Genomic DNA, 12,543 nt, shown 5'->3' with positions numbered 1-12,543 from the left:
GGTCACACTGCCAATCTAGTTGCCAGGGAAATGTGACATCTATTTGGTTTGCGCCATCGATCAAATTTTGTTTTAGTTAGCTTTACTTACAAGGAGAAGATGTCGTATCAAAACTGGATAAATTATTTGAAATCAGCCGAGAAGAACTCCATAGTCAGTGGAAGGATACGCAAGGTGCTATACAAGTTTGCCGATGGCCAACAAATGAGCGAGGAATATAACATGGACACGGGTATTGTTCAGCGTCGAGCCTGGCGCAAGTGTAAACAACTGATGGGGGAGCCCGAATGGGAGATCGAACTAGGTGAGGAGCCGCGTCAGCTAAATTGGAACGCCAACAAGTCAAACGGAGCCGGTGATTCTGATGCAATGGCTGGCGCCGAATTCACTGTGCGAGAGAGTAATACAGCTCCTCTGTTGACCAAACGGATCACTAAAAAGAACATTGAGTGGCGTATACGTAATATGCCATATCCCCTAGACGTGTACAGTGTAAAAGCACAGGCCGAAAAGCGTGCCATCGTGGTCAGCACCAGCAACAAAAAATATTACAAGGTGATCTCAGTGCCCGAACTAGATAGATGTGGTGTGCCTCCACAGCAGTCCAGCATCACAGTTCATCATCAGTTCAACACTTTGATCATAACATATATTAAGCCTGACATTATCTGTGAGATGGAGGCCCAGGTCCTTATGCTGCTGAAGGATGTGGAAACAGAGACCAGTATGGATGATCTTCTAAAAGGGCTGATGGCCAAATAAAAACTTTTTATTAGATAGTATACGCCTACGAACTAATTGTATTGTTTATCACAAACTTAATTAGGGAATTAGAATTACTTTTGAAAGCTCTCGGCCAATCCGGCGTAACTGGCTAGCGAAGGGGCCGACGAGCTAGTAAACATGCTATAATCAAAGGAAGGCAACTCTAGTGGGGCCAGCGAAGGCAAGTCCAGCTCTTCGTTTCCCTCTTGCATTGACTGGACTGGTTCTTCTGTCTGGCTGGCTTGCGGATCGCTACGAGACATAGTGTCCGCCTGTGTGTCTGTCATCGCTGAATTTGGGGAATTTGCCTTTGGGGTTAACGTCGAAGTAAATTTAGCATCGAAGTCCTGCACTGTTTTATCTATGGCTTTGGCTACCGACTGGGCAGACCCTAATCCACTGCAATTATCTGGTCGCAACGGCAGCATAGGGCTGGTCTCCTTCAATGGAGCAAAGTCCTTCATTTTGTTCAGTCCATGCTGCGTTTTACGCATTTCAAGCTGGCGCAACTTTCGCTGGAAGTCCAACGTGAGTGTGTCGAGAATTTCCCTCGATTTGGGAAGTGAGACATTCTTATAAGCGTCTTGTAGATAAATTAGCGAAGTTTCCAATGCCTTTATGGCCTCTTCGTACCGATGATGACGAAGGAAACGCTCTGACCGACGTTCATGAAAGTGAGCCTGGCAATTTAAATCGCACAATTAACTAAATAAGTTTTTTTTTGTGATTGATGAACAAAATTTTACCAAATTTAGCGGTGCACAATCCATTTTCTTGTCAAATTTTGTTTATGTGTATATATATATATACATATATAAGCTGCGTAGTGCGCACTACCTGCTCAACAGCTGATTGTAAGTGTCTATTAACAGTGTTGCCATTTTAACTTATTTAAGGCTAGATTTAGCATAATCGCACAACAGCTGACATTTAACGTCTCCCTGTACCAAATCTCTTAAGAAAATAAGGGCAATATTATTTCACTGCCAGCATAAGCCAAGATTGGATTCTTCAGAGGAGCAACTACAATTTTTTCAAATACAAATAAAATTTTATTCATTTTCAAGAGGGTGGCCTGTGGCCTCCTTGCTCTCCGTGAGCGCAATGGAGGCATGCACAAAAACGGGAACATTTATGCCTTGCATTTTGGCGGACCGCACAAACGCCTTATTCGAGGTGACCGTAAAGATTTGTCTGGCCATGCCAAAGCTAAAAATCTTTAAGCTCCTCTCATTCACTTTAGCGGTAAATCGTATATTAGAGAATTCCTCAGGAATTTCAAGCACATCGGGATATACTGTAATGCGTTCCATGAACTCGGCAGCTCGGGCCTTTTCACCCGGACCGCCCAAGAGGGTGAGAATATTTTGAAATGCAGTGTGAGCCAACTGGCAGCAGACCAATCGCTTGCCATGAAAGATCTTCTCCAGCAACGGCTTCAATGGCGAAGCACGCTCCTTCTCAGCCTGTTCGCTTAGCAGAGGTTCCTTAAACACCCAATTGGAACGCCCATTGGTCAGTGCACTAACATAGGCCAGCATTGTGGTTACATCCAAATTTAGTTCATCTGACACGGTGGCATATTGATCTATATCTTTATCGGGCTCATCCAATGAAGCCGTATGTACACCCATTTCCATCAGTTGCTGATGTAGAGAATCATCGATTTTGTTGGAGAAATAAAATACAATCTTTGGACGTTGAAACATGCAGAAATGCAGCTCACTGGCCTCTAAGTAATCCTCAGCCTGATCCAATACACTCCGTGCTCCAAAGCTGACGCAACCCTTGGCTGCATCTTCCACAGACTTGGAATTCCTAGCTATGACTTTCACCCATTTTAAGCCGTTGTTAGCCACAATATCCACGCGCAAGGGATTATCCCGTGATTCAAGGGGAAAAACGCCGTTTATGTCCACCACACCGTGCTGCAATCTCAATGTTTTAATCAGAAATTCATAGTAAACAAAATTGCTGCTCGTAATGTGGTTCTCTTTCAATGTTTTCGTTCGAATCACCTGAGGAAAAAGCGTGTTCATTTACAAATCACTTTTCGTTTTGTGTGTATGCCATTTGGTTTTTACCTTATCCAAGAATTTAAGCTCCTGTTGAATTTTCCTTTGGACTTTCGACACCCCCGCAATTTCCTGAAAATCAATCAGCGCCTTCTTAAGTTCTTCACCCAGTTTCACTTTATTGCGGGCCTCTTCATACAACTTTTTCTCATAATCGCCTGCGTCCATGTGAATCAGGTGTTAATTTCAACATTCAACAAATAATAAGAGCTATTTTTTATTGTAAGTTCGTTTGCTAAATATCAAAATTGTACATTTTTTTATTTTCGATTTCCCGTCCCTGGGAAAAACAAAAACACAAAGCAAACCAAGGGCGAAATGGCCCTCAATTCGCCTAGTAGAGGAATTTCGCCTAGCTTTCTGTTGCCATCGAGCCAATAAGTCCCACTCCAACGGATGAGGTCGATCAAATGGTGCCAACGTCGAACTGATACCGCGAGACCGTCAAAAATTCGAAAATGAGTTCTTCATGTTAAAACCCTCTAAAAAATTTACTCTACTGAAAATTAAAGCCATTTTTTAACAATTTGCAAATATATTCAACAGGATTGAGGATAGATATTGGTATTTAAGCAAATTTGAAAGGAGCTGTTGCCTACAAAAACAAAAGGTACATTGAATAAGACAAACAAGAGAATTAAACGTTTTGAAGACTGTCTGGTAAAGCGACTAAATAAAATTGCACAACTTGCATTTGATTTCCTTTTTGCTGTTTATCGCTTAAGTTATTTATTTTTATTCTTATTTTTTTTTTTGTGATTTTAATTTACTTTGCATGGCCATTGAAATGGACTGAATTTTTTTTAACCACTTGCCACCTGTTTGGTTGACAGCAAAAATAAACTCATGCATAAATTACAAAACTAAAGTCTCAAATATACCTGGCCAAGACACTCGCTAGTCCAAATTTAGAATTTAAATATAGCAATTAAGCTGATTTATGCCGGCCCGTCTGCATGTAACAGTAATTGCCGCTAACAACATGAACCCCGCGCGACACAAACCGAAAACCAAACCTAAGTCTGGGAATTGAGAATTGGAGAGTCGTGGCGCCGCTGCATTTGCAGCTCATATGCAAATGTTGGCAAGAAGCAAATAAAAAAAGGAAAATATATGCGGATGTCGACTTTGGGATACCTTGTACCTACATTGAGACCAGGATGTATCCTTTGGGACAGCCAGTTTGGGGCAAGGACGCCAATAATTAGCATTTCATTACTAATGGAATTAATTTTACAGAGTTGTTAATTGTAAATGCGACTTTAAGTAATATATAGATGACATTTTTAATAGGAAGCCAACTCTAACTCTGACTCTTTACTCGCATGCTCTACAGAGTACTGGGTATTGAGCAAGAAACAAGCAAACTAAAGTCGGGCATGTGAAGAGGAAAAAAAGTCACATATGTTTCCAGAAAACTGGTGCATGGTAAATTCAATGCAATTAGTTATCGTTTTTCTTTTTTGGCCAGTTATAGTAGTTGCTTACTGTTGGTATTTTCCATAGTCACTATCCACCCTAGTTTCCCACTCCCCCGCCATTCCATTTATGAGTTAACAACTCCCACGATCATCACCTTGCGACTCTTTGCACTCTTGCGTGCGTTTTAGCTGCTGTTAATGAATTTGGCTTAAATGTCAATTAACTTTTTAGTTGTTTTTACATCCAATTACCAACTACTACTACTACTAGTATTATTATTATCATTGTTTAATTAATGGCATTTAGTTTTATTGTTTCTTGCTTTTGTTTGGAATTGGGTGATTGTTCATTTGTTGTTTCTGTGACCTTGCTTATAGAGGAGATAGAGGAGGCAACTTGACTTCAATTGCAATTTGCATTTATAATTATTTATATGTAACCTCAATTTGTGCGTATTAATTAAGTTATTGAACATTTAAATCGATTTGATTGCTATTTCTTGATGGTGGGCGAAATTGACTTTACGCATATGGAATATTTTAAACGCTTCGAGTCGGGGAGAAGGTGCAGCTAATTGACATAAAAACAAATTCTTGAATAATTGCTGTCACTATCTGGGGCAAAAGCATCGTAAATGGAAAGGTTCGGGCAAAGAATAGAAAGGTGTGTGAATTGTCAGGAATTTTGAATGAAAAGCAAAGTAATTTTCAGTTCAAGTAAAGTTATATAGAAACCCTTTTAATGTGCATTTTTTACCAGCAATTTTCATTTAACAGAGACAAAAACTGAAACAACTTGATGCTAAGTCCGGAGTATACAGTTAATGCCAAAGAAATTACCAGAACTTCAGACGAACAAGAAGTGGCGTAGCCAGAAAATTTTTTGGGGGGTTAACATGTTTTAGGATCAAAGATATTGAATTGGCTGAATCAATTTTATAAGAAATGAACCAATTTTCGGGGGGGGTTATCCCCAAAACCCCCCCCCGTTACTACGCCACTGCGAACAAGTGCCAATTATTTGCTTAAGTTTTCCTTTCGACTTGCCAATTTGGCGTCACGGACCATTCGTACGACAATTTATGAAAAACATATAATATGAAGCATTTGGTTGTATTATTTAAAATAGTGACTCTTTAGGAAAACAAATAGATCAATCGGCCATTAAGATTAGAAGCTTAAGTCTAAAATCTGATTTGGCATTACGGACAAAACCACACTTAAGTTTTTGTTTTTAACCTTTATTTCGCAAAAGAAAAAGAATATCTATTCAGAATTTTGACACATTTTTCATCTTCGATGCCCCATGACGCAAAGCATTCCACAGGCTTTGCTGATTTCCAGATTAAATCGAAAGCATTTATTAAAAGAATTAATTTGTACAATGACAATGAATAAAACTTTAAAATTAAATATTAAGAAAATTCATTATCAACTTTAAAACTCAATATCTTGACACTGTAATGTTAAAAGAAAAAAAAGGAAAAAGAAGTCGTTTGGTTAACTTTTAATATTTGGGTCCTGGTAGGATTTACTGTGGAAAAGCCCAAATAAATAAACGCTTTAATATCTTAACACTAATGGTTACAATTATATTAAAAGTTCTCTGTATCCATTCCACTTGTTTTTGTCGGGCATCTTCTCGAGTAAGGATCTTGTGCACGATTTTCTCAGTTTACAACGTTTTAAACAAAGAAAGAAGCAACTTACATACATTTTTTTTCCGCTGTTTAACGTTTTAACTAGGTTTGCTATGTCAATTAACCTTGTATGATATGTTTTATATAATAATATTCCACTTCTGATTAGTGATTGATGTAATCTTTTAGCACAATAAAATAATTAAATTATTAAAGTAGAAATAAATTGTATGGGAGTTAACTGACTGAAATCTCATTTGCTTAAAGTGCATTTTATGCCTGCAAATGTTGCGCTTGTCGCCCATTACTCATTTTATTCGATGATGCGATGTGATGATTGGCAATTAAAATTTCTTTGTGGATGCATGGAGATTATCTCACGTCTACGTGCCACTTTGATTTGATTTGTTTTTATTTTTTTCGCTTCGTTTATAAGTATATGTATATGGTGTGTGACCCATATAACAGGCAGAGACTCGATTCAGCTGGCGGAGGAGCCGGTTGTCTGCCATATATTGGTCAGTGGTGCTGTGCTACAAATGGCAGCAATATAGTTTGCCCGACCAATCCAAATCTTCATCTTACTCTCACTCTTTCTGTTTATTTCTCTACCGGTTCGAGTTGATTTGATTTTAGTTTGATTCTCTTTCATTTGGTTTGAATCGATTTTTTTTTGCAGCAAGTTCGTTGCCTAAGTCTTTCGTTTAGCTTTAGTTTTTCTTCTATGTATTTTTCTTTAGCTTTTCTACAGGCAAATTAGTCAAATTGTAACAATTATATAATAATCTAGTTTATACAATATATATATATATATATATATATATATATGTATGTTTATTTTATCAACTGACCGACCAACCAAGTGTCCAAGTGAGAAGTGGGCGTTGCATGTTTGCCTTTCACTTGGCCGGGCGGCAGCTGTTGGCTGGTGGCTGCTTGCTGCGTGTTGCCTGTGCCAGGATATTTATCAAATGAAAAAGAAAAAGCGATCAAATATAACTGGATTATACAATTGCATGAATGTATTTAAAGTTGAAGAGATGCCGAAGAATGTAGTTTGTTTTGCAAAAAAAAAAAAAAAAAAAACTAAAAATGAAAAACAATTGAGACATTATTCAATTTAGTGACAACAACAACAGAAACAATTAACTGCATTTTGCACAGTTTCGACTTTTCCCTCGCAGCCATGTTCTAAATTTGTACACCACCAACAACAACAATAAAAGGCCGCAAAATCTTTGTGAACATTTAATGAGCACCAAAATCGTAAATCTAATTTATATCGTTTTCCAAACTTTTTGTCAGTCGACAAATTTCGTAATTTTTTCTTCTTATTTTTTTTTCGTTTTTGTTGTTGTTGTTTGAAAAATGCAACTGCTATAGTTGTTGTTGTTATTTTTTGCTGCTGCTGGTGATTCGTGTAAACTGTGCCGACATCTCAGCATGGAACCCAACAACAAAACGAAGAAAAAGACAAACTTGCATGTCAAAAGAGCATTAAAATGCCGCCAGGCCAGAATCAAATGACACTCAGGTCTCTGGGCCTAACTTGGTCCATTTTGGTATCTCTCAGTTCAGTTGTGTAGCTTTAATTGGCACCTCGACACTCTTTAGCCAAAGGAGTCGGATCCATCGTAGGCAGATAATATGTATGTGTATTTGTGTGCATTGGTAGATTGTTTGTGTGCGTGTATGTGTGTGTTTTTTTTTTCTTCTTTTTTTTTATTTTTTGGTGTGCGTGTGGAAATTTATGGTTCTGCAAAACTTAACTCAAGTTTTCACACTTGGCTGGACTTTAACAGTGGCTGCCGCTTTAGAATGCTGCTGACAAACAGTAACCATGTGGCCCATGGATATGATATGAATATACATACATATGTATGTGTGTATATTTATATTATGATCGAGTATCCATTCCAATGCCTATGACATGAGTTACGCATGTTTCTTCACTGTGTTTGGACATGTCACTTGGCACTTGAAACATTTTGAAAATATGAAAATAAATTACACACAAGGCTGAATGTAGCTAAAAATTAAATTTTTAGTTAAAATGATGAGTGGAGTAGCCAATATGTGGTACTCGAAAGGTTTCTTTCCAAACCTGTAAACGAATTGTTAGACCAAAAGGATTTCTTTTTCATTTTGCTCCCAGATTTATTTGTTAATGATTCAAATTTCCCTAAGAGTGAATTGTTAACATTTTACAGCAACTCGACGATTTATTGGTTCTTAAAATAACAATTTGTTTTTCCCAAGACTTGATCTAGGACTTGTACGCTTGCAGTAGGCAGTCTTCTCAACACTGAGATTGAGTTTTTATATACTGTTCAACACTGTTTGTGCTTTTGAAACCAACAATGGTTACTCCTTCGCTTTCAGTCTGAGCTTAGAAAAATTCTGTCAGTTGAGGCGTTTGAAGTTTAATTGAATTAATCTACTATTACTCGCATTACAATTTAATTTCTTTTTTTTTTTTTAATTTTCATTACGTCTCGTGTGTGTACAATGTTGCAATCAAAATACAGTTGAAGTTGCTGCCAGTAAAGAGTTGACCAGGCTGGTGCAAATGAAAATGAAACCAAAGCAAGTTTAACCAGAGCAATGGAGACGACGTGAGACAAGATGAAGAGAGGTGTATTATGGAGGGGGAGCGAGCAAGGAGGTGGTATCATGAGGCGGGAGAGGGGGTAAGCCTTACATAATCCGCAATAGAAACATATGCCGTGTGCGAGCCTAAGCACATTTTTTTTATTTCTTTTACTATACTATATACAACATATGTATATGTGTACAATGTGTACAATCGCAAGAAAGAGATCTGGAACTGGAACGAATATAGAGATCTCTGCCTACGAATCGACTCCCTCTTTCATTCTCCCTGTCTACCTGTCTGCCTGACTGCCTGCCTACCACGGGCCATGGTCTATTTGTGGTCAGCCAAACTGGATGATTTGTAGGTTTAACGTGGCTAAGCTGATGTTGATTGTTCAACTCCAACTCTAACATTTTGGACAGCGATTTGCATTGCAACATTCGGAGTCAAGTCAAGTTGGAGTTGGAGTCGTCGGAGTCATAAAGGCACAATATGACACATTTAGTAGTAGTTGTTACTTTTTGTTGTTGTTGTTGTTGCTGTTGTTGTTGTCCAGCCAAAAGGGCAAAGCGAAAGACTTGAGCAATTGCGTCTTAATTACGTTAATGGCAACCAAAAAAGTAAGAAAACAACAAAACGCCAACAACCTGACGCAAAAATAAAGAGAGAGAGAGAGAGAAAGAAACATCAACTACAACAACAACAGCAATGGAAAATGAGATTCGCAATGCGATTCTTGTTGCTTAAAGCAACAATCAGGCAACATCAACCAAGTAACCTACGAACGGCCAACCACTCTGGCTAAGCATTTGTGTAATGGGTAATTAAGCGATGCCGATGCCGATGCCACGAGATGCTAGCCAACAACAAGTTTTCCCACGATAGCCCTGGTCACCTCCGCCTTCATCTTTAACTCCAATCTCAATATCTCTCTCTCTCTCTCTCCCTCTCTCTTTGTCGCTTTGATATCTCGCCTTTTTTTCTCAGTTGGCTACTGTGTGTGTGTTGTGTTAAGGCCCAAACAAACTGCCGGCAAGTTGCAGAGGCCAATGATATATGCATTTTTCATACCAAAAGCAGTTGCAGACGTACTCGGCTCTAAGTTGTAGTTGAAGTCACAGTCAGAGTCATAGGCAGCGGCCGAGACAGAGGCAAGTAGACAGTCAACCTGGTTGGCTGGTTGGCTGGCTGGCTGGCTGGCTGGCTTTGGCAACAATGCTCTTTGCTTATAAATTAGAAGTAGTCGAAATAATAGCCATATTTCTTTTTGGCAGACCCTCCAAAAATACAAAATAAAAAAAAGGTCAAAGCTTCAACTCAAAAAAAAAAAAAAAAAATTAACTGCAGCTGCGTCTGCCAAAAGTGTTTTATCTTTTGCCCATCTCAGCAGAGGTTTTTTTCTTTTTCTTCCAAAAATATATTCGATCTATGTATTTGTGGTCGTTTTTGTATGGCCGAACAAATTTTTGTCTAAAAAGCCAAAAAAAAAAACTTCGACAAACTCTCAGACATATTATATATATTACCCAGGGGGGGGTAAGTCTGACTCAATTGATAAACCAAAACAAAAAAACTTAAAAAGTGTATACATATATATTATTAATCCAAAATGATGATCTAGGATTGATTTATTAAGCCGACTTGAGGCAAAAAGTTGAGCAGGAAGTAGACTTGTTGGTTCTGTTATGACCGGACTTGTGTAGACGTCTAAACTAGTTGAGAATTACAATACACAGTGTTTGCAATCTTAAGACGGGCTGGAAATTTGGTGACGTCACTATTGGAAAATTGTGTAAGCAATTATATATTTTTTTTTTTTTTTATTATTATTTTTTTTTTTTGTTGTGATTTATCAGTGGAAATGTGCAATTTTGGTTTAGACAAAAAACGTCACCAACAAAACTATTGACCACTTGACCACAAAGCGTTGCGGCTAACATCAGTGAAGCGCATAATTTTGGCGGAAAAGACTGTGATAATATTGTTGTTGTTGTTGCTTTTGCTGGTTGAGAGAAGACATTTCTCCACTATATAAATAGAGGCAACAAGTGCCACATTTCACGCTTAGTATTATTTGATAGAGGAGAAGAAACAAGAGGATTAACCTCTACGCAGAAAAAACTAAAAAAAAAAAAAACAAAGAAAAAAAAACAAAATTAACCCCTCTCCTACACCCACCAATAAAGTCAATTGAACAAAAAGAGATGAAGAAGCGACGCATAACCAGTTCGCGGCGTGGACGTGGTCAACAACACTCAGCAGGAGTTCCAATAGCAGCTGGTGCCACATGCTTCCGTGTTACTTGTGCCGCATTGGCACGCGTTTGGCATGCGCCGCGGCTCCTCTTCAAAGATTTGCTAATTGTTGCAATTGCATTCGGTCTTGGTATGATTGCCAGTTGCTCGGCTGTTGGCTATTCCTATGCCCGTTTCGAGGGTCCGGTGGTGGGGCCAGAGCATTTAATCACTAGCCACGATGGCACCTCCGACTATGTGGCCCGTCCCGAATATAGTTTCGCCTATGGCGTTGAAGATGGCAAAACTCGTGTGCTGCAAAATCGCAAAGAGACACGCCAGGGCGATGAGGTAAGGGGTGTCTATAGGTAAGCGTGTGAGACATGATTTTGTTTGTTTTTTAACCTCGGGTATATTCTGCGCAGCGTAGTCGATCCTGATGGCACCTTGCGTGTTGTCAAATATACAGCAGATGACGCAAATGGTTTTCAAGCGGAGGTGATAACAAATGGTGTGGCTACTTTGCATGGTCATGGCAATGCTGATGAGACTAATGCCGGATTACTAGCAGTGGATCAGCATGTTCGTCATGAAAATGAGCACAACAACGATGCAGAAGAGGAGGACGATGAGGCTGATACGGAGGAGGACGACCACAATGGCCAAAGGCATCAAAGTAATAATCAATATAAAGTCCATGAGGATCAAAATGAGGCCGAAGAAGAAGCTGGCGATAATGAGGAAGGTGGCGGTGATCATGAGGAATATGAGGGAAGCAGCGAGGAGGGCTACGATGATGCAGATGCTCATCAAGAGCAAGACAGCAGCGAAGAGTATTAATTTAGTGGAAAATCAAAAATCAAATTCAATTCGCCCTTGCTGATAAGTGATATAAATCTGATGGAATTAACCAAAAACTCAAAAGATCAGTGTGACCCATAAATTAGCTTATACATAAGTGGTAAATAATTTTTTTTTTATTATTATTATTATTTGTTGTACCTTTTTGTTTCAGTAATTAAAATCAATTTTTAGTTAAATACACACACACAAACAATTAAAAATCCTTTGATAGAAATAGAGTCGCTAATTGATATGTGTATATCCAATGAGCTTGTCCATTGATTTTGCGTAACATCATATCATCGTCTGTCGCCGTCATCATCGACGTCGTCGTCGTCGTCCCGGACCATTGAAGCGTGTTCGATGTGGATTCAATCAGGCAACAGACAAGTCACAGGCATTAGATTGCCAATTGCCATTATATGGACTTTGGTTCGCAAGTCAGCAAAATGAAATCCATTTTACTCTTGTATACATTTGCTCCACTTTACTTCCATGGCTCTAGCTCCAGCTCTAGCTCTGGTTGCGCCTGTGTCTGCGGCTAGTTGTTCCATTTCGTCACTCGCTTAATTTCATACGCACAAATGCGCAAAATCGCATTAAATGTGCGAAAAGAAAAAACCAAGAGAGATGCTTGAAATATTGAAGAATTCCCCCCATAGCCCCCCACCACTATAGTCCCCTTTCCAATCCAATTGAAAGTGGATCAAAAACTGCAGCAGCAGGTTTTCAGTTTTTCTATTTCAGTCTTCTCTAAGTCGATGCGGTAATGATGCCTAACCAGTGGAGATAAAAAAAAAACACTTAAAGTAGGTAAAGATTCGCATCGACTTTGCTATACCATGCATCAAGTGAAGCACTTATATTCACATCAATATTGCAATATTGCTATTGAGCTGAAAAATCTGTTGTTTTCCTTTTAATTTGTGACAGAGGGCGTGGCAAACACTTAAGGCAAACTTGATCTGG

At 38.8% G+C, this 12,543-nt stretch overlaps 5 protein-coding genes across 5 annotated transcripts in view; 2 read left to right on the top strand and 3 right to left on the bottom strand.

Moving 5' to 3' along the window:
* Positions 1–12,543, bottom strand: part of dyl (dusky-like) — a 75,481-nt gene that overhangs the window by 37,108 nt on the left and 25,830 nt on the right. The window lies entirely within an intron of this gene.
* LOC137579735 (protein DPCD) lies at positions 2–782 on the top strand. The gene has a single exon (XM_068293535.1). It carries the CDS (start codon positions 100–102, stop codon positions 760–762), a length of 663 nt encoding a protein of 220 aa, XP_068149636.1. The 5' UTR covers positions 2–99; the 3' UTR covers positions 763–782.
* On the bottom strand, positions 732–1,626 carry LOC137579736 (uncharacterized). The gene is made up of 2 exons (XM_068293536.1): positions 1,512–1,626; positions 732–1,445 (listed from the first exon to the last, which is right to left on the bottom strand). The coding sequence occupies exons 1-2, from the start codon at positions 1,533–1,535 to the stop codon at positions 837–839; spliced, it is 633 nt and encodes a 210-aa protein (XP_068149637.1). The 5' UTR covers positions 1,536–1,626; the 3' UTR covers positions 732–836.
* LOC137579719 (UPF0415 protein C7orf25 homolog) lies at positions 1,795–3,138 on the bottom strand. Its single transcript, XM_068293513.1, has 2 exons — positions 2,850–3,138; positions 1,795–2,783 (listed from the first exon to the last, which is right to left on the bottom strand). Exons 1-2 carry the CDS (start codon positions 3,006–3,008, stop codon positions 1,818–1,820), a joined length of 1,125 nt encoding a protein of 374 aa, XP_068149614.1. The 5' UTR covers positions 3,009–3,138; the 3' UTR covers positions 1,795–1,817.
* Positions 10,702–11,571, top strand: LOC137579777 (nucleoprotein TPR). Its single transcript, XM_068293588.1, has 2 exons — positions 10,702–11,099; positions 11,157–11,571. Exons 1-2 carry the CDS (start codon positions 10,702–10,704, stop codon positions 11,569–11,571), a joined length of 813 nt encoding a protein of 270 aa, XP_068149689.1.

The sequence above is a fragment of the Drosophila tropicalis genome, unplaced genomic scaffold, assembly GCF_018151085.1.
Source record: "Drosophila tropicalis isolate 14030-0801.00 unplaced genomic scaffold, ASM1815108v1 contig_769, whole genome shotgun sequence".
Lineage (NCBI taxonomy): Eukaryota > Metazoa > Arthropoda > Insecta > Diptera > Drosophilidae > Drosophila > Drosophila tropicalis.
This window is presented reverse-complemented; position numbering and strand designations above follow the sequence as displayed.